This window comes from Cimex lectularius, unplaced genomic scaffold (assembly GCF_000648675.2).
Source record: "Cimex lectularius strain Harlan isolate CLEC.00 unplaced genomic scaffold, Clec_2.1 scaffold290, whole genome shotgun sequence".
Taxonomy (NCBI): domain Eukaryota; kingdom Metazoa; phylum Arthropoda; class Insecta; order Hemiptera; family Cimicidae; genus Cimex; species Cimex lectularius.
In genome coordinates, this window is record NW_019394207.1 from 683,150 (window position 1) to 709,829 (window position 26,680).

General features: G+C 39.9%; 1 protein-coding gene across 1 annotated transcript in view; it reads right to left on the minus strand.

The window, feature by feature from the left end:
• The window catches only part of LOC106668552 (synaptogenesis protein syg-2-like), a 269,026-nt gene that overhangs the window by 21,599 nt on the left and 220,747 nt on the right, over positions 1-26,680 (minus strand). Inside the window, exon 5 of the mRNA XM_014397411.2 lies at positions 24,402-24,553. Within this exon, the coding sequence (XP_014252897.1) occupies positions 24,402-24,553 (152 nt within the window). The remainder of the gene's footprint in view (positions 1-24,401; positions 24,554-26,680) is intronic.

Sequence of the window (26,680 nt, forward strand, 5' to 3'; positions counted from 1 at the left end):
TCAGAAACGTACAAAGCATATAGGATGGGACTAAGAATTCCACCCTGTTGAAGGCCATTATAGGAGGTTCTAGGACCTATCAAGGTGTCATTAATTTTGAAATAGAGCTTCCTATCAATGATTAAACTTGTGATGTTTCTGATGATCTTTTTTGGCAAACCCATTTTTTACAACTTAGAACAAAGGAGAAAAGTATTTACATTGTTATAAGCTCCGCTCACATCCAAGAAGACTGCCAACACCGACTTATTGTTGGTGAGAGCCAATTGAACATCTGAGATCAACGATAATTGAGCATCGGTTACTGATTTGTTTTTCCGGAACCCGTACTGGGACATAGGGAATTTACCGTTTCGTTCAGCCCACCACTCTAGACGCGTTTTTAAAATGAGTTCGTAGGTTTTTGAACACATGATACCAAAGATATCGGACGATACGAATCAGCGAGATGAGGCGGTGTACCGGTTTTCTTGATCAGAATAACCAAGGTTTCTTTCCACCGATTTGGGATCTGTCCATCATCCCAGAATAGGTTTAATATCTTCAGCAAACTGCTTTTGGCATATGAGGGTAGATTACTTATCATGCTGTAATGGATGTAATCTAAGCCGGGTGCACTGTTGTTCGAATTTTTAAGCGCACTGTTTAGCTCGGCGAGAGTCAGAGGGTCGTTTAGAAAGCTGGAGCCCAAGTCTTCGTGCGATGTGGAAGAGGTGAAAAACATTGAGGGATCGTGAGGGCACAAGTTGCTAATGAAATCCTCGGTCCACTGGCCGACGACCAACGGAGGTTGGTGGGGAAGTGGAACATTTTTTACAATTCTTAATTTCGTCCAGATATCCTTAATAGGTGAAGAGCGATTAAGAGTGGAACAAAATGATTTCCAGGATTTGTACGGTTTTAACCGACGGAGGACCACCCGAACGTAATCGGGAGGTGTAGAAAAATATAAAATAAAATAAAACAGTTTTTAAAGTAAAAAATGATTGAAATATAAAATAAAGAAATGAAATAATAAAGACTCACCAAGCTGTTGTTGTGGTGAATGATAAAAGGTGGGCAGGAAATAGAAGGATTCAGGAGCGATGAAAAATAGGGTATTTGGGGAGGACGGCCCACTTACAAGTACCAGCAACTCCGGCGTTTTGGCGAGGTGTAAAATCAATCCAGAAAAAATTCCAAGCGATGCTAGAAGAGATTTTACAGAAAGCGGTCTGTAGAAAAGCGTTTGCGGGTTCAACACAAAAAATAGAAAAATGGAAAGCAGTGCGTGCTGAGACGAACAAGGCTCGGTCATAAAAGCGACTGATGTGTGGTACCCGGAGTGGGGCGGCCAATCCTTTAGACCGGGCTTCCCGGTATAAGATAATACAAAATAGGCGGGCGATTCTTTAAAATAAAAATGAAAATCCTAACAATATTCCTTTTTGGCTTTACTGAAAGTAAACCGAGCCTCGCGAGAAAATTTATTTAGCATTTCATAATTACTTAAAGTGGGAAACGTTTTATAGATTCTATACGCTTCCTTTCTTTTCTTGACAGCAACGTCACAGTCCGAATTCCACCATAATTTGCCCCTAAACTTAGAATGAGAACTAGAAGACTTGTATGCGGGGATACTTAGGTTATTCACTTTGTCCCACACTTTGGTAAAAGATTCGTAATCGGTTTGCCCATCTTGAACAAAACGCCTATTTTCTTCCCAACATTCCTTGTTAATAAACCAGTTTGCCTTGTTGACGTTCCATTTGGTCTGGTTTTTAAGGGTTTGTCTCGCATTGAAATCTGATACCTGGAAAATTATAGGTAAGTGGTCGGAACCAATTTGTTCATCATAGACTTCCCAATGAGACAGAAGAGAAAGATCTGAGGAAACTAAAGTGATATCCACAGCCGAATTACGGAAATGGTTTGGAAGCTTCACCTTGGTTGGACAACCATCATTTAGAAAAACCAGGTCGTTATCTGTCAAGGCTTGAATCGATCTGCTCCTTTTTTGTCAGTCCAATCTGAGCCAAAGCTAATGTGATGGGCGTTAAAATCCCCTCCTATGATGCAAGGTTTTGGGATACTCTTAAAAAAATTGTCCCATTCCCTTTGCGAAACATTATGCGTAGAATACAGCGAAATAACATTTAGGGGAGAAGATTGTGACGTATTTAGTTGAATACCCAAAGCAGTCTTTAAGCTTATGATTAATCTCTAGGCACTTAAACTGTATATTTTTTTGAACTAGAATGCCCACCCCTCCGTAGGCATCCTCTCTGTCTAACCTGAGAAAATGGTAATTGCAGAACTTACAGAGAGTTTTCGAGTCTAACCATGTTTCTGACAAGAGGGCTAAGTCAATGTCCAATTGGTGCAAAAGTTTTTCGAAGTTATCTTTCTTATGTTGGATCCAGTGAGCATTCCATTGCAAAAAAGTTAGTTTATTTTTTTTTTCCATGAGTATACTAAGTATAAATATGGGTTAATATAGATCTTACAGTAATGATGTAAAAATTGATCGAAAAAGCAACTTTTAATTGTTGCAACAACGCGGAGACCCCGTTGATCAAAGCGGGAAAGCATTTCGAAACAACATCTGACGATTCGCCTCTACATTCTTCAATCAATGAACTGAGATTGTTCACCATAACATTAAATTCCGGGGCGTTGAAGTCTAAACGAGAACCCGGATTGGCGCTAATTGGAGTTGAGATCGATTTTTCCATGGAATCAGGAGAAGGGGAAAACCTTCGTTTCTTTTTTGAGGGGTTTTGGGTATAAGGATTAAAATTATCTGATTCCTCTTCTACAGGATCTGGAGGGGGGCCGAGTGCCTACCATGAAAGGACGATCTAGATTTCTTATTTGTTAGGCTAAGATGTTTACGTAGGTTAAGTTTTTTTGCCGGCATGGAGTCAGCCGGTTCGGGAAAGTCTTCTTGGTTTTCCAGTAAGTTAAATCTATTAGAGATAACTATTTTGGAGTACAAAGTGATGGCTAAAGTTTTTGATTTCTTTTCTTCTTATAATTGGATAAATTTGGGACATTTTCGGTCATTAGCCCTATGCAGTGCAAGCATTTTGCGGCATTGGAGCAATTTTCACTTGGATGTTCTTGAGAACAATTCACGCATTTACTCTTACCTCTACATTGGTCTTTCAGATGATTAAAGCGAAGGCAATTAAAACATTGCCTAACTGGGGCACTACTTTACACTACTTTACTGGTAGATCTACTTTACAACGCATGCCATAAATATTTGCAAACTCAGGCAAACTTTGAGAGTCAAAGGTCACTAAGCAAGTACCTAACGGAAAGTTTTTGGTATAGCCACCTTCTTCTACCACCCGCTTAGTAAGTCTGCGGATATTCTTAACGGAGTAGAAGAAGAGATGTTCTCAAGGATTTCTTCTTCGCTTAGATCCGTTGAAACGTTTCGAATGACACCCATTTTATTAATGAAGAACGAAGGGATGTAACAGTGTAAATTTTTTTGTTTCAAAACGTCCAGGTTGATTAACGAGTTAGCCGATGCGTGTGTTTTTGTTTCAATTTTTATCCTGTTACGGCCCGAAGAAGATATGTGTACGATATTACTTGTAATGTCTTTATGCAATTGCCAAATCATTTTACCCAAAACCCCAAATAGGGTGGATGTTTCCAGCGCTATTATCGACACTTTCTGTAAATATAATAAATGGGCCTGAGTCCGATGGCTTGTACACGTTATTTTTCAGCTTGTTTAGAGTATCTAGTCGTTTTTGATTTTGTGAAAGCTTAGAATTTTTTGGGTTTTTCGAAATGGAACTAGTTATTAAAACTTTATTTACCTGATTACAAACAGGTTCGCCCGAGCGTTTATTAGGATTAGTTCTTGTTGGGTCTTCAGCGACCTCGTCCGATTGTCGGAGGTAATCTATTTCCCAAATGTGTTGCCAGATCTATTTTACGACACTTTGCCACTCAAATCACTCACCTGATTAGATCTAGAGCTTCTGTATATTAAAAATCCTTAAGATAGCGTTAATAGGCAATAACATGCAAAAAAAAAGTTATCTAATAGAAATAACAAATATATTATAAGAAAAAGTTACGGCAAAGGTAGACAAAGTTAGTTTCTTATTGTAATAATAATAATAATAACAATAATACTATGAAATAAAATTATAGTATTAGTTTTAAATTAAAAATTAAGTAAACAGAGAAATAACGGAACTTCAATGAATTTAGAAAAGAAAGAAAAAAAACTAAGTTAGAATGACGATACAAAAAAAAACATATATATTTAAATTAAACTAAAAGTTCACTTGTGAGTACGCTTGATGTATAGATGTGATGTGGCGCTGCGGTTGTGCGGGAAAGACTGATGAAGTCGGGTCCACTTGGACGTTGATCACAACTGATTGTAGTGCGGCGGACGAATAATAATAATAACGCCCGTATTGTTGAACTATCGATTCACTATATAAATAACTTATACAAAATTACTGCCTGAAACATCTAAATTTATGAAACAGAGCGTATGCTGTCTTCTTGGCGGTTGAGACGCGACTGGTCCAGTTGACTGGACTTGACAAAAAAAGAAGGGGCGTTTCCATGGTAATGAAAAATACAAAACAATTCACCGTAGCAACGGCGACGTGTAAACACTGGTGCTCATGGCAACCGAAAGCGTAAACATTTGGTTCCCATAGCAACGGGAGGCGTAAACATTCGTTCCCCGTGGGAACGAGACCAAACAAACTCTAACTTAAATTAAAACAAAAATAAAATTTAAATTCAGGCGTAAACAGTTCTATTTGTGGTTCCGGACTGAAAAATACCGTTTGCATCCATATTCATTAAACTGCATGATCTCTCCTGTATGTCAGGAGGATCTTTGCCACTACTCATGCCTTATAAAAAATTACAAAATTAAAAAAATAAATAGTAACAGAACTAAATTTAAATAGTAACGATTTCAATAATAGTTAAGTTAAAACAATAAGATAAATATTCCAATACTCCCTGAGAGTAGAAGATAAGGCCCAGAGATGGCTAGATATTGACACCACGAGAGATAAACAACAACTGCTTCCCAGTAGATGATAACGTTTTTCCAACTGATTATCCTTTCTTCCAATTATTTGCCTAAGCATACATCGGAGATTTACAAATCATCCTATTCACTTTGTGTATGCCTTATATTTTGGTGGTAAGTAGACAGTAGGTTCAGTAGGGTTGACCATTGCGGGGGTTGCGAGATGTGTCACGTACCCATGTCACATATTGAAAGCAGAGGACCACAACACGAAGGCCGTGTCAAAAACGGCACTACATAATAAATAACATATTTCAAAGTATCAACAGTATCTGTAAAATACATATTTGTTAGGTAAACCCTAAATTTGTGCTGGAAAGTAACCTTAGGATTTTGAAAAAAAATTGAAGCTTAACATTTAAAATTGCATTGTACAACAATTTTTTTTTAAATTTACGAGATTACAATGTTTCCCGTTACCTAAAATTTTAACAAAAGTATAATACATAATATATAAATTGGTATTGCTTCCTTCGTTACAATATGGTGCACGCTGGTGTTGATATGATGCTTACGTGTTCGAAGTATTCATAATGAGACGCGCATTTGTTTTTTTTCAAACAATTTCAAGCAATTTTTTGATTTTTTTCTGAATTGTGTGATTGTCTCAATGTTCCACTTATGTGAAATCATTATCCATTAATTTTTTTGTTTTGGGGGGGGTAATTATAGTAATTTTGACTCGACGACCTAAGATATAAAATCGTTAATTTAACTGAATAACGTTACTATATACGTTACTCTACCTCTCTCTCTAACCAAACTATATTATGTTTTGCTCTGGTAGTGCTTGGTATTAGTTTGCATCGGACACGTCAGCTCTCTTTCGAAGGATGGGTCATCGACGTTTTGCAGTAAGTATGAAACAACAGAGAGTTTTTTCTTTATGAGATAGGGGCCACAAAATTTGTATGACAATTTCGTTGCGAAGTTTTTGGATTTATCTGACAGATTATAAGTTCGTAACAGTACTTGTTGTCCCACTTCGTATTCTATGTCCCTATGTTTCACATCATAGTATTTTTTAGTTTTAGCTTTGGCTTTAGAAATATTTGAAAGAACTGTTGTCCATAGTTCCGCTTTGTTTGGTCCAACCTGATAGTACTGAATGTCCCATTGTAGGTTAAGAGGGGTATTCAGTTGTCGTCCGAGAAATATTTGACTAGGTGTGTTTTGGGTTGAAGAATTCTTTGCCGAATTTAGTGAAATTTGAAGGTATTGTAAATTCTCTGACAATTTTCCCTGATTTTCACCGTAAAATGCGACGAGCGCCGTTTTCAGATCTCGAACGCACCTTTCAGCCTTACTCGGTTGGGGATAATGTCTGATTGGGCGGTGATTCCATGGTCTTTCAAGAAGTCGTTGTACTTTTTAGAGTGGAAAATTGTGGCATTGTCTGAGACTATTTTTCTCCAATATCCGAAATTTTTGAAAATGTCATTCAGTTGTGAAATAACGGTATCAGCGGTGGCCTTACGCGCGGGACTAAACATCACAAAGCGAGAAAAATCGTCGACTCCGATAAATATGTAATGATATCCGCGGCTACTAGGCAATGGACCCGCAAAGTCTATAGGCGTTCCCCTGGTAGTTCGTAGCTACTCATAGAGCCAGCAGGTGCTTTCTGCTCGGGTTTTATCTTAGCGCAAATCAAGCAATTCTTCACTTTATCTATCACAAATCGCTTCAATCCAGGGAAAGAGAATAAGTCCCTTATTTTGTTAATAGTTCGGGAAATGCCTAAGTGTCCGCCACAGTGTAATGAACAGTGGAAATAGTGAAATATTTTGGACCAATGTTCTCAATTTATTATGGTCGATTTTATAATATACAATTCCACTTTGTAAAACGTAATTCTTTAATGGATTTCCACGTTGTAAATGATCCTTAATAGCACTAATTTCATCTTCATTGGCTTGTTCGTTGTTAGGGAACCCGGGACACTACCTAATACAGTCAATTTCACTTGTTCGGGATTGTCATCAATCGGCGATACAATTTAATTTTCCGTTTATGTGTCGTACTTTATGGTGAAATGACATCAGACGGGTTGCAAATCTGGCATGTCGACCGCCCTCACTTTGCATGTTTATAATGCTCGTCAAAGCTTTGTGGTCAGTAAAGAGATGAACTCATCATTCTCCAGACATATTCTGTATTTCTCCAAACCAAAATGCCTCTAGATCATAGGCGGAGTAATTCGTCTCGGATCCCTTTAGCTTGCGGGAGGCAAATGCTACTGGCCTGAATGCCCCTTCGACCTCCTGCGCTAGTCACGCTGAGACCCCAACACCACTTCCGTCCGTGAGCATGGCAAAGCGCTTCGAAAAATTGGGCGTTTATTTATGTCGTTATTTTTTCTTTGAGCGTTTTCCAGGATTCTTCGCATTCGTCTGTCCATACCATGTTTGCGTCCTGCTTTCTTAATGCATTAAGGGGTTTGCGATCTTGGCTAGGCCCGGAATTAACCGGCTAAAAAAAATAATAGCGTCCATAAATTGGGCAACTTGCTTTGGGGTTTGTGGTTTGGGAAGTGCCAGAATTGCACTGATGCCATCTTGGCTAACCGAGACTTGGTTTAATTGCAGTTTGTCCAATTCACCGTCTGTTTCGCCTCCCGTAGTCTGTCAATACAATTGTTAAGTGTTTCAGATGGCTTTCATAATCCTCCGAATACACAACTAAGTCGTCAAAAATAGAAAAAAAAATTTAAACAGAAGATCGCCGAATGATTTCCCCATTAATTTTGTCAGAATTTGTCCCCCAGTAGCTAGTCCAAATGGAATGCGCTTATACGCTTTGTGTCGTTGTCGAATTGAAATTGTATGTATTTATTGGCTGGGTTTATAGCCATTTTTGATTTTCCTAAAAAGTTAAGACCTAATATTACTTTACACGGCAAATTTGGCATAATTAGAAATCGCTCAGTCCAAGTAAATTTATTGATTTTAATTTTCATAATTGCACATTTGTTTATTTTTATTCTTTGCGAATTTCCTACCACTACTGTAGTATAAATGGCTTGGTCTTAACTTTTCGATTTAGGTTTATTATAGTAAAAAATTTCTCTTGAATACAGGATAGTGCAGTTCCTGTATCCAAAAGGGCGTGACAAAGTATATTATTTATCGAAGATTGGATATTACTGACAAATCGTACTCGTTTTGCATATCGGACGTCGTACTATAAACCCAGGTGTCTAGTTTAGGTAAGATCGTTGATTTTCTTTTGTCTCTTGGTTTTTGTTTCCTATTGGTACCGGTTATATCTGCATTCGTATCGTTTTTACTAAATTGTTCCTCTTCATCGGTTTGATTGTTATGATTTTGCGACTTCGTCATAGGAAGTAAATATTTATGGGTGCGCGTTTTCTGGTAAGGGCGAAAATGCTTATTCCAATTTGGGTTATTTATTTTAAAATTATTCCTAGTTTCGTTCCCTGAATTTGGCATGAATGTAAGTCTTTCACTTTTTGTTTTGAAGTCTTCCGAGTATGAGACGCTCTAAACAGTCGAATCTCGGGTTTTTGTATGAATTGGAATCTCACTCGTGTTTCCAAATTAACTCCTGATAAGATTATATCGAGCGTGTCGTTTGGGGAATAATTTCCTAATATGTTTGCATGCTTTTTAATTTCATACAAGTATTTTCGGAATGATTCGTTTTTGTACTGCGGCCGCAACAATTTTTTTGAAATCAAATACGTTTTGGTCCGCACATCGATGAGTTGGTTAATCAGGTAGTTCGTGACGACTTCAAATGAAATATCCTGTGGGTAATTGGTTAGTAATGCCGTCAATACCTTTTACCTTGGTTTCCTTGTTTAATAGCAGTAGTTCTGAGAATTTCATCAAAAAGTTCAGGACTACATAAGTTAATGTCGTACAATTTTCCCATAAAAAACAAGATTGACTATGGATTGTCAGTTTGGAGGATTGGAATTTTCTTGTACAAGACGTCCAGATAGTTCGGTATTTTTTGCTGTTTGGTTCCGTAGTCGAAATACGTGTTTGCGTTTTCGGACTGTCCCGTGTGCGGTAATTTAGTTTCCCTCAGAGAATCTATTGAAATGGTTTGCTTCTCTTCTGAGGGTATTTCTACTTGGCTTTCGGGGTGCTCCGTGTTCTGAATTTGAGTTTCTGTTTCGTTTGACAAAAGACTTTTTGTACCCAGTTGTGTAGTAAGGTCATTGTCTGTTGTAATGTTTGTAAGGCTATAGTTATAGATCTATTTTATTTTAACATTTCGGAGTTCACCTTTTTTATATCGTCGGTTGTCGTACATAATGCATCGACCCGTTTTTGCAGCGTTACTAGCGAATCTTTACAATTTGAACATTTCCATTTATTTCGTCTTTCATGGCTTAATTTCGTCCAGGTTTCTTTAGACTTCAGTTCGGAACAAAAAGTGGTATATGTTTAAATACGAAGTACATTGAGATGAATCGACTAGAACCTGGACGGTTATTGAACAAAATTGGCACTGTTTAGCAATATTACCGGCATTCGCAGCAGATGGAGGGATTGACACTATCGACTGTCTGTCGTTGGTAGAACCGGGAGGTGTTCGGGCGGTGCTCATATTTATTACGGGAAAGGCTTAAGTCTATTGAATTTTATTGAATTAAAATTATTTATTCTGACAAAAATTGTTTGAGGCGCGTATTTCTAGACAAGTCCTGCTCTCGATAAGGTAATCGGATTATCTGTTAAATGCGTCTTGTTGACAAAGATGGGTCCGCCTAATCCGTTTTAAAATGTTTCCGCTTCCGTATTTCCGACTATTAAACACCTTCACATTAAACGTTTGATTTTGTATTTTTTTCTTTTTCTTTTTATATTTATTTTATTTACTCTTAGCGCAGGGGGGCCTGTAGGGCCTATAGGGTGGTTTTTTTTTCTCTGCTACCAAGGGTTACCGCTTAACTTTCGGAGAGACCCCGACTAATTAGAGTGAGCTCTCCCGCTTAACCTTTCGAAAGAGTCCCACTGTTGTGGATAATTCGGATTGAAAATTAGAATTATGGAATCAGGGTTAATAATAAAAAATAATGAAATAATAAAATAATGAATAAACTAAAACGATTTACTTGCAAAATTACCAACACCAAAATAATAATTAAAAATAATATATTCCTACAAAATTTAATTATATTAATCAGTGATTATTCATGGAAAATTGAGACATACAATTTGGAATGAATTGAATAATTACGTATGAAAGTTCCGTCTTCTTCCGCTCGGAGTCCCCGATACACCTGAAGGGCATTCGTCGGGCGCATCTTCATGTTGTTTCCCCTACTCCCCCCGGCTTTGTTGGGAACCTTATGCTTTCGGAAACCGGGCCGTGACACGCTCATCATACCTATCCTTAAAGAGAGTACAGACCGATTACGTTGACAACCTGCTTGAGCAAAGTCTTGGAGTCTATGGTGAACGGTCGTCTGACCTGGCACCTAGAGACGATAGGATTTTACATCCGGTATCAGGCGAGATTCCGGAGGAATCGCTCTGAGGTGGATCATGCATGTCTTCTCGAGGGCGACCTTCAGGACACGTTCTTGAACAGAGAACACGCTCTGGCGTGTTCTTCGACCTCGAGAAGGGTTATGATACAACGTGGATATACGCGAGGCAATTTGCCACGGTTTCTCCTGGGTTTCCTCGGCTTCAAGGTTCAGGCTCGGAAGCGAGTGCTCTAGGGATCACGTTCAGGAGAACGGTATCTCTCAGGGTTCGGTGATAAGCGTTGCGCTTTTCTTGGTGGCGGTGAACGGTATCGCTGACGGCTTTCCGCCGCTGATCAGGAGAATGCTCTTTGTCGATGAACTCGGCCTCTACCATTCAAGAAAAGATCTGGAGGTCGGCGGTACAATGAAGTCGGCGAAAAACGTTGTGGCTGCGAGAGCCGAGGAAACCGGGTTCACCTTTCAAACTTCGAAAACCGTGTGTGTCCACTTTTGCAGACTGAGGAGGGCCCAAAGCCCCCCTCAGCTCTGCCTGAGGGGCACACCTGTGCCGTACATGGAGAAGGTGCGGTTCCTCGGCCTCTTGTTTGATGAGAAGTTTAGATGACAGGCACACATCGACGCCGTCGAGGTCCCAGAGCAGGAAAACCCTCTCACTGTTGAAATTTGTTGGACACTTTAGGTGGGGAGCGGACAGGGAGATTCTGTTAAAAATGTTTGACTCGCCTCTTTTTTCGAGGCTATGGCTTACTCCTCGGCCCAAAAAACGCGTCTGAGAAAGCTCGATAGGCTCTATTAACAGAGTTTTAGAGCGATCTCGGGTGCTTTCAGAACCTTGGCCAGTCTGTGCTGCGAGCTGGGGGTCTTGCTTCCCGCACTTCGGAGAGAGTAGTCTACCCTCGGTTACGTGGCGGGGTTCTTGGCCAAGCTGGAGCACCCCCTCGCTAAGAAGATCCTCCACTGCCCGTACAGTATTGTTTATGACAGGCTTCGCTCGCGGACGCGACCCCTCGGGATTCGCTTCGGTGAGTCCTTAGGGAGAGCTGGACTGGCGCTGGGGACGGTGCTTCGGTTGGGCCACCGGCCGACACCCCCTGGACCTTTCCGGCCTGCTCGTCCGCGACGATCTAGCGAACTAGCCCAAATCGTGTACTCCGCCATACCTCAACAAGGCTAAGTTCCTTGAACTTAGAAATAGATACGCCGGTTTTCATCTGATTTTTACAGACGGGTCCAAGACCGGCGATGGTGTGGCGTGTGCTGTGTATAGCGGCACGCTCTCGCGGCAGTTTCCAACCGGGGGGAGGGCTCAGCCTTCCTCGTATGTACCGACTCTCTGAGCGGTGTCTGGGCTACACGGGACAGGTTCTCTGTGGACCTTTTCGTCCTGCTCTTGTTAGGGAAATACGCGGAGCTGGAGCCTCTCGGAAAAACGGTGGTTGTTGTCTGGATTCCCGGACACGATGGCCTGGAGGGTAACGAACGTGCGGAGGAGGCGGCGAAACCCGGTACGTTCCACCCTCTGGATCGGAGCATCGCGATCTGACCCCCTGACGCTAAACATGCAGTAAAAAATATGATAAAAGAAAGATGGCAGCATCATTGGGCGGGGCCGTCGGAGAGGCTCTTGCGAGTCCAGTAGATAGCCCTCAGAGAACTTGAGAGACGAGGGATCGTCCTCACCCGACTGAGGAGTGGCCATACACGGTTGACACATGGGCACCTGCTTTTGGGCCAAAGCCCGCGCAGGTGCCCCTTATGCAGAGAAAGGTTGCTCGATGTGTCCCACATAATAGAGGCGTGTCATGCCTTGGCTCCATACAGAGAGCGGGTAGGCATGCCGCCGTATTTAAGAAGAGTGCTCGAACACGGTAGCGAGTTTCGGGGTCCCCTGTTCCGCTTTTCAGGGGAATTGGAATTTTTTTTATTGTATATGGCCTTCAAAATTTGTGTTTATGTGTCTTGTATGAGTGAATGTATATATTCGTGTGAATGGGGAGGGGCTGATTGCAAAGTCTCCTCTCAGGTTGTGTATAAGACTTGGGCCGATGACGGAAATTTTATAAAAATACCCCATCGACCCCAATTTAGATAGTTTATTGTGGTGAACAGTAGATGGAGAAATATAGAGTACCAAACAGAATGAGTGTAATCAATATATATATATANATTATTTAATTTGAACGTGTGTTGTTTTCCTACGACCGGATTTCGAGCCCTTAGCTCATCATCAGGTTGAAGGATTTCTTCAACCACGTCTCTCGACATCAATTGCAAAAGTGAACCCGCCGATACCCCCGCCAACGCGACGTTCCAATGAGAAGCTGGTTTTTTAATGGCGCTCAATTTGAACGTGCGAAAAGCGGGAATTATAATACAAGTAAATATTGTAATAATAAATACTGTAAGAAATTAGTTATAAATTAGTGATTAAAAATAAAAGATAAAAAATAGAATAATACCTTAATATTATTAAATTATGAAAATAATAACAATTAAAATAATTAATTTAATTATGTGGATGTTTCATATTATTTAGGTACATATTTAAAGTAGGAAGTAAATCAAAATCGATTACATTATTAATGCATTTATCGCCATGTTCAAGTTTACATTTTTTAATTTCGAATTTCTCAAACCAATCTAGTTTCCTCCCGTTGTTAAAACTATGTAACACTGCTGTATTTAAATTTAAATATAAATTGTGTTTTGATTCTTTTAGGAGGTCCTTAAATTCCAAAAATTTGTTCGATTTAGGCAAGTGTTCTTTAACTCTCGTTATAATTTCTCCACCGCTTTGTCATATATACTTAATGTCGCAATCATTACAATTAAATTGGTAAACCCCGCTTTTTGCCAAATTGTCTACCTTGCTTTAGGTTTTGAGAAGATGTTTTTAAGTGAAAAAATTTCTAGCATTGTATAAATGCATTTTTTCACAACCTACATGTATTTATAAAAAAAGTAAAATCCCAGAACCTGAAGATGATCTCAATAAAGATCGAAACGTTGGCACGATAAAGAAAATGTTTTTCCAAAACCTACGTCACATCAGACCTCATCTCACGATCTCCGAAAAATCACTTCTTGTTTAAGAATTTTACCTATTTTTTCTGATAGTTCACCAATGCATGGCAAACAACGGACACCTAATGATTCATTTATTCACTATTGCTTCTTTTAAAGTTAATTTTTTTACTCTTTTAACTAGCAACCTATCAATCAATATTTTTTGAATCCATTGTTTTTTCCTTAGCTTTTAATAGGTTCTAATTCTTTTTTATAGTTAGCAGGTGTCAATGGGAGTTTTAACAAACGGTCTATGAGCCAAATGAAGCTTGCAGCTTTTGGGATCCTTGGGTGAGAAGAATCCGATGGTATCATAGGGTCTGTAGTTGTGGGTTTTCTATAAACGTTTATTTCAACTAGGTTGTTTAATATGGATACTTTTAGATCTAAAATGTTACTATCTTTATTAATGTTCGCGCCAAAAATCGCGCGCCAAAAATGTAATGCCCTTTTGCCCACTGACGAACGTATTGACAATTCATTAGTTCATAACAACTCCTCTCTGGAAACAACACGAAAATTTCAATATCTCAAGTCTGCATTAAAAGATGAAGCTCTGTCTACCATTTCAGGATTTAAACTGTCTCCTGAAAATTACCTCTTGTCTTATGATGCTTTAAGAACCCGCTTCGGAGAATAGCAGCAATGTACCTTGCGAAATTTCTCAGCTTTAGACCCTTGAGTTCCCAAACTCTACCTGGTCTTAAGGAATTTATTAGTGTCCATCAAACTTCAATTATGGACCCGCCATTAAGGCTCTTGGTATAATGGACCTGTCCGATTTTTTACTTTTCTCTCTTGCTTTTAAAAATATTGACCCTTACACCAAAAGGGGATTCGAAAATAAACATTCCTCTGATCAAATACCTTCGTACCACCAATTCATTGAATTCGTTACCAATGCCTCTTGTCGGGTGTGTCATAGCACTCAGCATCATACCATATTGCATCCAGAAAAACCCTCTGCGATAAATTCTTGTCAACAAACCTCACCGTTCCCTCCTTCTAAGAATCAATCTAATCAATCAATAAATAATTGTAGGTCCTACTCATGCAGCTGGAAGTCTTGATTCCGGTAACTGCTTGCTTACGAATTGCAGCTTGACTGACACTTTAAAGAAATTTTGGGAAACAGAGGAAGACATCTGCAACATACCCGATGACCCTTTGTCCGAAATTGCCGAGCAGCACTTTAAAAAAACCCATACGCGCAATTCTTCTGGTAGATATGTAGTCGCTCTGCCATTTAAATCCAATATAGAATCCATTGGCGAAAACAGTTCCATCGCTCGCCAATCCTTTTTTCGCCTGGAAGCGAGGTTGCAGCGTAACAATTCAAAGTATGAGGCATACCTCACTTTAATGAAAGAGTATTTGCAATTAGGCCATATGATACCTGCCGTAAATTCTGCTCCTTACGTAATCCCCCATCATGTAGTCTCAAAGGAGTCAAGCTCGACAACAAAAATTCGTGTCGTTTTTAACGGTTCCCAAGTTGATTCTCCAAAGGCCTCTCTCTCAATTCTCGTGTATTATGTGGTCCCAAGCTTCAGAAGGATCTCCCTGAAATATTAGCGACATTCCGATTACATCCAATTGCTCTTTGTGCCGACATACAGAAAATGTATAGACAAATAGAGGTACGTCCGGAAGATTTCGAAGAAACTTCCAACACATTTTCTGGCGTCCTTCTGTGGAATCCGAACTAAAAACTGTGACCTATGGTCTCGCCCCTTCAGCCTTCCTCGCGATTCGCGTCCTCCATCAACTTGTCCAAGATGAGGGCCAACCTTATCCCGAGCCATTCTTCGAGAAACCTACGTCGATAATATCATTTCCGGCGCCGATGACTTTGAGGCCGCGTTAAAGCTTCGCCGCAAAGTTTGTTGCGCCTTGGGGGTTTTGAGCTTGGGATGTGGGCTAGCAATCTTCCCGAAGCATTAAACGACTTACCTCAGGACCTCAGTTTTGCAAACCCTGACGAAGCTTTGAAAATATTCGGTCTGTCCTGGTGTCCTAAGCTCGATGTCTTTTCTTTTGATGTAATCCCTTTTAATAATAAAATCACCAAGCGCAATGCGCTTTCTTATATTGCGCGAAGTTTTGATCCCCTGAGTTTCTTCACACCTGTCACCTTTGCTTTAAAATGTTTTCTACAACTTTTGCGGTTAAATAGGATTGACTGGGACGATGTCGTCCCACAATTGTTGGAAAGGATGTGGCACGAAATGACGGTCGCGCTTGGTTTGTTGAGCTTCATAAAAATTCCTCGCAACGTAACTTGTGGAAAATTAAATTCTATCGATTTCGCTGGGTTTTGTGACGCCTCAGAGAAAGGTTTCGCGGCAGTCTTGTATCTCATTGCTCGTTGTGAAAACGGATCTAACGTACAACTGTGGAGGGCGAGGTCAAGGGTTGCTCCTTTGAAAAGCCTGACCATTCCACGGTTGGAGCTCTGCGGTGCAGTGTTGTTAGGGAAATTATTAAAATCATGTTTAACCTGTGCAATCCCTAATGCAATCGCCTCTATTAGATTATTTTCCGACTCTGAAATAGTTTTATCATGGCTTCTAACTCCTCCGCATTTACTTAAGACCTTTGTCGCTAATAGAATTGTATTGCTGTCGGAGTTAGGTCCTCAAGTCGAATGGTCACATATAAGCACAGAATCTAATCCCGCAGACCTGGCTTGTAGAGGCGTCAGTCCGGAGAAGTTTGTTTCCTCCGATATCCAACAAACTTGGTTTCATGGGCCTCCATTCTTGAGCCAAGACGTTAACTTGTGGCCACCGCCTTTTCAGCGTCAAAAGATTATCACTTGCCTCCCTGAACTCAAAGAAATTAAAGATTGTCTCTACCTAAAGGAAGACAATTCTAACCACCTCTTTAACGAAATCGAGTTCATTCGAGCTTTCTTCGTCTGCGTCGTGTGTTTGCTTGGGTGTTAAGATTTTTGCATAATACGAGATAGCAAAACCACAATGATAAATATAATGGGCCACTCTCTCCCAAGGAACTCAACGATTCAGTCATTATTCTTGTTCGACTTACCCAGGAACATTATTTCAGGGATGATTTTGAAATTTTACGTGCCAAAGGGTTTCTCAAAGGGAAACTTGCTCCTCTCCACGCCCTTCGTTGATGCGGTGGGGATTCTCAGGGAGGGCGGCAGGCTTCGACAGTCAAACCTTGATTATGATTCAAAGCACCTTTACCTCCTTCCGAAAGAGTGCCATCTTTCCAAATAGCTTTGCCTCCATTACCATTATTCATCTCTTCATTCCGGCCCAAACACTGTTCAGGCTTTAATCCGGGCAAAGTTCTGGATTTTAACACTACGAGGCCTATTATGAACGTGTATCAGGAGCTGCCTAACTTGTTATCGATTTAGGGCTTCCAACTTTCAACCCCAAATGGGTGACCTTCCGGCTGTCCGTGTTACTGTGTCCCGTCCTTTCTCACATGTAGGCGTCGACTTCGCGTGTCGCTTCACGGTTCGATCCAACCAGTCAAGAAAACCTTCTCTCATGAAAGGTTACTTGTGCCTATTTATGTGTGCTGCCACAAAGGCAGTACATTTAGAATTTGTTTCCGAGCTTAGTACTGCATCCTTTTTGGCCGCGTTGGACAGATTTGTAGCCCGACGTGGTCTCCCAAACGAAATCCTGTCTGATCATGGAAGAATTTTGTTGGTGCGAACAAATATTTAAAGGAAGTCATTCAGTTTTTGGAAGTTCACAACTCAGACATTTGTGATTTCCTAGCCTCCCGTGAAATCACCTGGCGTTTCAGCCCCCCTTATTATCCACACTTTGGTAGAATTTGGGAGGCAGCAATTAAATCTGCCAAAGATCTCCTTACACGCATGTTGAGGAACTCGACTGCAATATTTGAAGAGTATGCTACATTGTTTGCTCGCATCGAGGCGGCCTTAAATAGTCGTCCTCTGTGCCAACAATCATCTGACCAGTCTGAATCCACCCATTTCTTGTCTCCCGGAAATTTTTTAACCGGTGCTGCTTTATTATCGCCTCCTGAACCTGAATACCTCGAAAACGAAACCCCTAAAACTCGATGGGAGAAACAAAGACAGTTGTTTCAATCCTTTTGGCGACGTTGGAGTAAAGATTATCTGAATCATTTAATGCAGCTCAATAAGTGGTCTGGCCAGTCAACCCCGCCTAAAGAAGGCGATTTAATTTTTGTAAAAGGCGTCCTCTCTCACCCCTTGTCATGGCTCGTAGGCCAAATAGTTAAACTGCTTCCTAGACAGGACAAAATTCCTCGTGTGGCCGTTGTCCGAACCGCTTCAGGGACATAACTCGCTCGTTAGTTGGTCTAGTCCCGCTACCAAGCGTTCTTAAGAAATAATATCCCTATTCTCAGTACATGTAAATATTGTAAATAGAAATTGGTGATGAAAAATTGTTATAATTTTGGTGGGCGGTATGTTCGCACCAAAAATCGCGAATTATAATTGTTTATTTTGTTTCCGAAATGCCGCTAATCTAGAATTTATCCTAGCTCTGTTCCCTCCCCACAATCCGGTCCTGTTGCTGCCTAGTCCTGCTCTAGTCCTGTTCGCTTCCGTCTCGCTTCCATACAGTCCACTATTAATTAGCCTCCAAGAGTGATTTTCTTTTAGTTTTCTTTCAGTTGTTCTCTTATTTTCAAGAAGCATTTTTTTCGTTTGTTAATTATCGCATTCAAAATAACACGAGTGTCTCCTCCCGCATCCTTAATGCGACACATCATACAGGGTACGGACGGAGCTCCGAAGGTAATTAATAGACTAGGATTCTGTTTTACCTTTGGCCAGAGTTATTGCCGGTTCTAGCTATTAAACGGCTCTCCTCCCTGGTTGTCGAGAAAATCAAGCCACAGTTAACAAGTTAGTATTTTATTTTATTTTATTTTTGTATTTTATTTATTTTGTATTTAATTTAATTTAATTTTAATTTTATTGCGACCGACCAGCGCGTGCACAGATAATTTTCAATGTAAAATTTATATCACAGTATATAGAATTAATTAGTTGGAGGAATAGTTCGAGATCCATTAATGCTCCCGACTATATGCATAAAATGTCGTCTACATGACAATTCCAAAAAGAACATATTTAATTAATTGTTGTTTAATTTGAAAAGATTTTTTTCAAAATAATCGATGAATATTTCGGCACAAAGTCATAAAATTCCCCCTTTCATGTCATAAAATTTATTAGTGAATTTACAATAGTTAGATAGTTCAAAAAATTACAAACTATAAGTCAAAAATTACCTTGCGCTCAATTTTGTATTGTAACCTCATTTTACTTATAAAACAATTAGCAACACTATAGTCATTATCCTACTTGTAACAGTGTTTTGGTTTTCAAAGTAACACCATGTACGAGGTGAAAAATGCCAACCTATTATTAGTTTCACAATGGAAAGAGTTCCCAAGTTAAAACATGGTTGTAAATGATGTGAATTGATTCATTGTGCTCCTTGGTAAGCCATGGTGCATACACCCATTGAAGACCTAATTAGGTTACAAGTGCTTGCTTAATCTGTTTAACCGCAGATCAGACAGCTATGCCATATAAAGCAATGTTACCAATGCTTAAGTTGTTTCAAATTCCTGCTTAGCAGGAGGAACAGGCCATTTATTCATCGCAAAACGGTCTCCGTTTTAACGTTTCTCCCTTCCCTGGAATTGTAATTTAATTATCAAATTTGCCGCTCGTGCCACGATCATGACTAACTTTTCATAAACGTCAGCTTACGTTTGGCGAATTTTGTACCAGGTCGGTTTACTCCATTGGACCCAATTTTTTTACGGTAAAAACACATTTTTATTCAGACACATTTTCATTTATTTTCCTTATTTCCTATACACGATGTAACTATAGGCTAAACAAAAATAAAACATTCTGGTGGAACAAACACCTAGAACGACGAGAGCTCGAGTTAGGACTTTATTCAACCGCCATGGGTGGGAAACCTACAGAAATGCTTTGACACAGTACAGTCTTACGAGTGTGATGTGAGGAATTGAATTGGAGGGATTGGATGATGTAAGGAGGACGACGAGTGTAGATGGACTGGAAAAGAAAGCAACCTAGAAAATTCTGTTCACGGAAGGAGGGGAATAGCCAGGAAAGTTAGGAATACAACCCCGACTCCCGGGATCCCTGTGGGGTGCTGTACACAAATCTTACGCAACAATTCATATACGCTTCAATCGCGCGTTCCCCCCCCCCCTCCGAGAGACCTCCGTATGCCACACATCTGTAATCGAAGAAGGGAAGTATAAGGGAAGATACAAGGAGTTTGCGGGTGGAGAAAGGTAAGAGAAGCCAGGACCGACGAAACAGGCTGAGGGAGGCAATGGATGGCGGGAAATTTGGGAAATGTGAGAATGCCAGGAAAGGTTTTGGTCAAAGACTACTCCTAGGTTTTTAACCGAGGAGCAGAGGGGGATGGGATGGTTATTTAGCATGAGAGGTGGGATGCTGGGGAGGGAATTGAGGAGTTGAATGGACCCGTTAATTATGGCGATAGATTTGAACGGATTGAGGACTAGGGAATTTTTATGGGCCCATTCGTTGATGGACTTTAGGTCTGTTTGGATCTCGAGAAAGGCCGAGTGAAGATGGGAAGGGTGGAAGGATAAGTATATTTGGGAGTCATCGGCATATAGGTGATAGTTACGGGACTGGATGGAGTCGGGCAGGTCATTGATATAAATGGAAAAAAGGATAGGAGAGATGCTAGAGCCTTGGGGCACCCCAGATTTTTGAGGGAGGAAAGAGGAGGTAAGGCCATTGGGAAGGGAGACAGCTTTGTGGCGTTTGGTAAGTAGGAGTGGAACCAACGGATGGTGCTGGCGGAGAAGGAAAAAGATTCGAGTTTAGAGAGGAGAGAAGAGTGAGGGACAGAATCGAAGGTTTTGGAAAATTCAAGAAGGACAAGGATAGTAACTTTCCGTTGGTCCCTTGTTAATTGGAGGTCACTGGTAACTTTTATTAGTGCTGATCGGGTGGAATAACCTGGCGGAAGCCAGATTGGAGGGGGTTGAGAAGATGGGACTGTTCAAGGTGCTTGGAGACTTGTGCTTGGACAGGTTTGAGAGAATGGAAATGGGACGGTAGTCTGTAGGGAAGGATGGGTTGAGGGTTTTATTGACAGGGTGGACAAGGGCTTTATGCCAGGCTGTAGGAAAAACAGAGTTTTGGGGTGAGTAGTTATAGATGTGAAGTTGAACAGGTAGTAATATTGGGAGGCAGAGTTTAAGAAAATGGATTGGGATGCCATCAACTCCAATGGCATTGAAGGAGGATTTGGTTATGGCTTCGAGGACTTCGGTTGGGGTTAAATAGGAGAAATAGAAGTTAGACAACTGGATGAGGGTCCAGACGGATCGGGTTTGGCGGCAGGCATTGATGAAGAAGAGTTGGGTGAGACAAAGTAGGTTTTTAATTCTTCAGGGGAGATGGCGAGTTGGGTGGGCGACATATGCCAATGTTCCGAAGGAGCTTCCATTTTGCTCTAGGATCAGGAGTGGTGGAGAGTGCCTGCTTCTTGGTAATGAAGGGCTTTGGCCCGATAGGATATAGGATTGGGTTTTATTGCGAAGAGCAAAAGCATTACTGGAGGGCAACCGCAACTGAATCAGTATTCTGGTTGGACTCTTGACAGGACATTGCCACTTAAGATCGGATGGGAGTACAGACAGAAGAAACACTGTGAAAATAGGGCCAAGAAGAGGAGTAGATCGCAGAACACATTCTACGTTAGATGTTCAGGGGTATGTAGGTTTTGCAGGACAAGAAAACCCGCAGGCAAGATCCTACACTAACGAGCCGCAGCACTGGCAAAGCTATGGAGGCTGATTAACAACCTGAAGCTGGCCAGTGAGGGGGAGCACAATAGATCTATACAAGTCGAGGTGCAATACGCCTTGTGCTTATGGCCACCTCTCTTCTCCCTATCCCCCCATCACTTTCCGTCACACGGTCTCACACCCTCCCGCCCACTCTCTCTCACTCTCTCTCTCTCTCTCTCTCTCTCTCTCTCTCTTNTCTCTCTATCTCTATCTCTCTCTGTCTATCTATCTATCTATCTATCTATCTTGCTATCTATTTATATGTCTTTATTTCTTTCTCTTTTTTTCCATCTCTCTATCTTGCTAGCTATACATATATGATCTCTTCTCATTACTCTCACTCTCTCTCCCTTACTTCCACCCACTCTCTTCCCCTCTCTTCCTCTCCTTCCCGCGCTCTCTTTCTCTCTCACTCTCTCCCTCTTTCTATTTTTCTCTCTCTCTCCCTCCCTTTATCTCCCTAAAAATACATATTAAAAAAAATACCTGATCAATTTATTGCCTGTACAGTTTGAAACAATGAATCACATTTTGGGGAAAGGAAAAAAATGGTAAGAAGGCTTTTCAAGAACCCCACCCTGAATAGCTCGATAAATGGTAAACAATTTAAGGCAGTCCCCGTTCACAATGTGACGGAAATGACTCCGAAAAGGAGGAAGAGTTATCCAGAACAGACAGCCGCTTTCCAACGACGTAATGAACTTAATTTGCTTCCACAGTGGCCATTTTCAATCCGAGTCTTTTGCAGTCACCTGGATCCAATAACGATTTATCTTTTCGTCTCGTTTTAGAAACAATCGTTTTCCCGCATCTCATAAACGATGCCAAAAGAAAATAATGCTGTCAATTTTTCCTGTTACACCTATACAATCTGTCGTTGAAAATGGCGCAGTTTTTCCATTTTCTCTTCAATATTCCTCCCTTACTTTTAATAACTATCTCTTTCTTAATTGTTCATTTAGTGTCTTCTGAACTATTTCAGGTATGCGATCAACCTGCTATTCACAAGTATGATAAATATTTTAATTGAAACTTACTCTCAATAGTTTTAATCATCACATTGTGGGCCAAGATAAATAAGAGTTTATTTGTCAAAATTACTGTATAACCATTAATTTAATTAATTGGTTAAAACACCCAGCAACCACTACGACAACAGATATATCATGAATTTTGTAATATAATAGGTATTTTGTATATAAAAATGCAAAGAAATAATCAGGTGATTTCTTGGCAGCTTAGATCTATTTATTTCATCAATGTAAATAAAATAGCGCAATATGAACCAAGCATAGAGTGTGGAATGAAGATTTCCGGGATCTTATCATACCTCACGCTTTTCACGAGTTGTATTCCCCCGTTGTTTACTTAAAGTACGTAAGTGAGTCCAAATAAATTTATAAATTTTATTGCTTGCCCAGTTTGTATTTTTTCCACGGTTGTGTTAAGGTGGGCGCACACTAGGTCGGTAGGGCGGCGCGGAGCCGGGCTGGAGAAGTTGCCAAATTTCTGAAGCCGGGGACGCGCCGCCCTACCGGCCTAGTGTGCGCCGGGTCGGGCGGAAATCGTTGAGTTCAGCTATATTCAGCTGCCCTCGGACGCCATATTTGTAAAGACAAAGTCAACGTGTTGCTTTGTTTACCTTGCTTTTTGGAATAGTAGTAGCATTGTTTCAAGGTAAGTTTGAAAACAAGATCATTTCAATAAAATAATGGCGATATTCTCTAAACGTAAGGCGTTTGGTGTTTATTTCATGTACCCATGCTTTTCGTTTTTATCTTCCTCCTCTTCCAACTCTGCCCAGAAAAATAATTTCCTCGTCACTACTATTCATTATGAATATAATTATTGTCACTTGGGGACTCTTGCAAATGCAAAATCAACACTAAACCCCACAGGGCTAGTCAGATGGAGGGGGAAAATTCGACCAACGCGGCCTGGAGCGGTTCCTACATAGCGTACCTTCACAATTCCGACTCGTACCGCGCCGCTCCGCCCCGAACATTTTCTTCGCAAGAGGATGTAAGTAAATGTGCTTCTCAGCCTGCTAGTAATTGCGACTGGGATTTATCAATTAATATTTAATCAAAAATTATACAAGAAGTAAATATTGATAACCTTCCGTTCTTATATGGAAAACAAGAAAAAAATTAAAAAGAAACCCAGGAATGAAACGTTAAATAGAAACAATTCAGTGAGAGAGAGAGAGAGAGAGAGAGAGAGAGAGAGAGAGAGAGAGAGAGAGAAAGTGAGAGAGACAATAAAAAACATGCCATTAATGAAATATTTTTATAGTTATTTTTTAAGGCCTCTATTATAAATTTCTTCAAACAATAAAAATTTGTTTCAGTGGTCAAGCGAATTTAATGAATTGAAATGAAGTACACTTCACTAAAGCTCTCCGTCGCCATTTCAATTGTCGTCGAGAATCCAAACCGATTACACGACATTTGAAAAATGGCAAAAGGAGGGAAAACTCATAAGGTGGGGTTGAGATGGGGAGTTGATGTCCGAGCGGATCGAGGTCACGATAGCTCAGGTGGTAGAGCAGCGGCGTATCTAGCCGAAGGTCGTGGGTTCGAATCCTCTCGTGCCATTAACTTTTTTTCATCTCAACTAAAAACCTTAATTTATTGTAATAAAAATTAGAATATTATTATATCCTATTTAAAGAAAGCCAAATCACAATGACGTATACAACATGAAATGTACCGAAATCTCTAACGTCGTACCTTGTTTTTTCTAAATAAAAAATTAAGGAATGGGCGGACGTTGTAATAATACCTTATGACTTAGTAGGATGGAGAAAGGTTTTAAGAAAATATTATTTCACCAACCGGCTTTGTTGCCTTTAACGGTTCCCAAAATGGGTTCTTTCCTACTTGAATTCATTGGGAGTAATAAATAATAACAAAAATATAAATTTACCGCTTCCGATGTGCTGACTAGTTTCTTGTTATCCCTCCACCAGGATATTTTGGCTGAAGGTCTTGAACCCACACTTTGGCATTCGAGAGTGTACTCCCTATCGGCAGACAAAGGCTGGTACGGGGTCATCATAGTGACAGACATGGGTTTTACTGAAAATAGAGACAAATTTATAAATTGTAATGAATGCAAGATTAATTACAAGATTAACTTAAAGTTTAATAAATGCGATTGAATTTAATACAAAGTAGTCTTATCGGAAAGTTTATTTAACTCTATCGAGACAATAGATCTTTGGTTAGTTAAAAAAAAATCAATTGTATCGATTATATAATACAACGGGAGGTAAATTTAATGGTGAAAAGCTCAATTTTACTGTATTTAAGGAGTGGTTTTTGAGATTTGATTAATAAACCTTTTAACAATACATATATTCCAGGTCACAAAGTAACCTTTGAACAAACACGAAACTTCTGGACTGACAGAATGCTTGTGCTCTTCTTCATACTGGGTAATCTGCGAAGCTACTGGGAATATAAAATGCCGGAAATGTCTTTCAATTTTTCATGAACCCGACGGTGATATCGGAGGTGTCAGTCACCACCCTATACATATTCTTGTTATTACAGCTTGGTAACGGGTTCCCTAGGCCGAAAGGCCGCACTTTAATATCCTCTTTAATGAAGTGTCATTTGTTTTCCCAGAACGCCGGGCTAGTCGTCCTCGCCACCAAGATTAAATTTTGGTTTTAATCAATCTGACTCGTTTCACTTTTCCCTCTGTCTTTTCCGAACGAATTTCCTCCATCCACCTCCGGCTTTAGCGGTGTGCATTGTTTATCCGTAGTTTCCGTTTAATTTTATGAAAATTAATTTTATCCTCTGGTCCGGGAGATTAATAAAATTTACATAGAAACTAGCCCACCACAGGTCGGGGTAAAAATAATGAACATTTTTATTGAAACGCGTATTTCGTTTCTAAGTATACCAATACAACAAAATTAAACTTCTTATAATATATAGAAACATTACATATGCTTTAGGAGAGCTATTTATTAAAAAACAAAAACAATATTCATTTATTATGCTCTTTTCAGTTTAATTTGTTTAATTTTCATATGTATATATATCTGTACTCTCAGGGAAAACTAGACATGTCGAATTTTAGGCAAATGAGGTAAGTTGATATTCCAGAAAGTCTTTACTTCTCACACACCTGTTTAAATGGTTAACTCAAAAAGAAACCGTTTCACTAGCAATTGAAATGGATGATATAGAAATAATTTGCTTTTTGATTGAAGAATTTTGAGAAGCCACTCATTTTTGCCTCTTTATGCCACAAATAGTCATCTTTCGATAAATGCACTGTATGTGAAAAAGGTATTTACAAATACCGCACTCAGTCCTATATTAGTTATGGGCAAACCCGTTCAGACAAGAGAGACAGAAAGGGAGAAAAAGAGAAAGAAAGAAAGAATAAAATGAGAAAGAAAAGGCAAGATAAATAGAAAGAAAGATAATAAGGAGAGAGAGAGAGACAGAGACAGAGAGAGAGAGAGAGACAGAGAGAGAGAGAGAGAGAGAGAGAGAGAGAGAGAGAGAGAGAGAGAAAGAAAGAGAAAGGAGTTATACAGAGGACTTGAATGGAAGATTAATAGGACAAAAAACAGAACAGACCGAAGTAACACTGTACCAAAAATTACTTCATATATAAAAAATATTGGTAACGATAGGCATAAAAATGATCAAGAATCATTTACATCACACAATTAATCTTGAAATCATCATGTGATTGACAAAACTACATTTTATGCCTACAAACATGTATGATTTTAAATTACGTTATAATCTCCCGGAGTTATGTCCAGTTTAGTAAGTTTAACATTCTCATGAAATATGACGGGGCACAGATGGAAATCCAAAGCCGACAAAAATACCAGCCACCATCAATGAACGGATACGTGCAGGGGAGGTTCAATAACTTGGAAAATTGCGATACGACCCTTGTAAAGGAATAAGGTTCGGGGATGGCCATCCTAAAAAGGCACGTTGGAATGGAGGTCGACTATCAACAGAAGTAGGCTCGTCAATGTGAAACCAGAGCAATATGATTTTTTTAAGTACGGATTAGTATAATAAAATTTTGAATATATAAAAGCACCCACTTAATCGGTTTCCGGCTTTTAAAAAAAATAGTCGCCGGAACTTAATATCCCCCTTTCCTATGCAAAAATTAAAGAAAAAATAGGAAATATTCAACCTGATTTTCTGAAGGTCCAA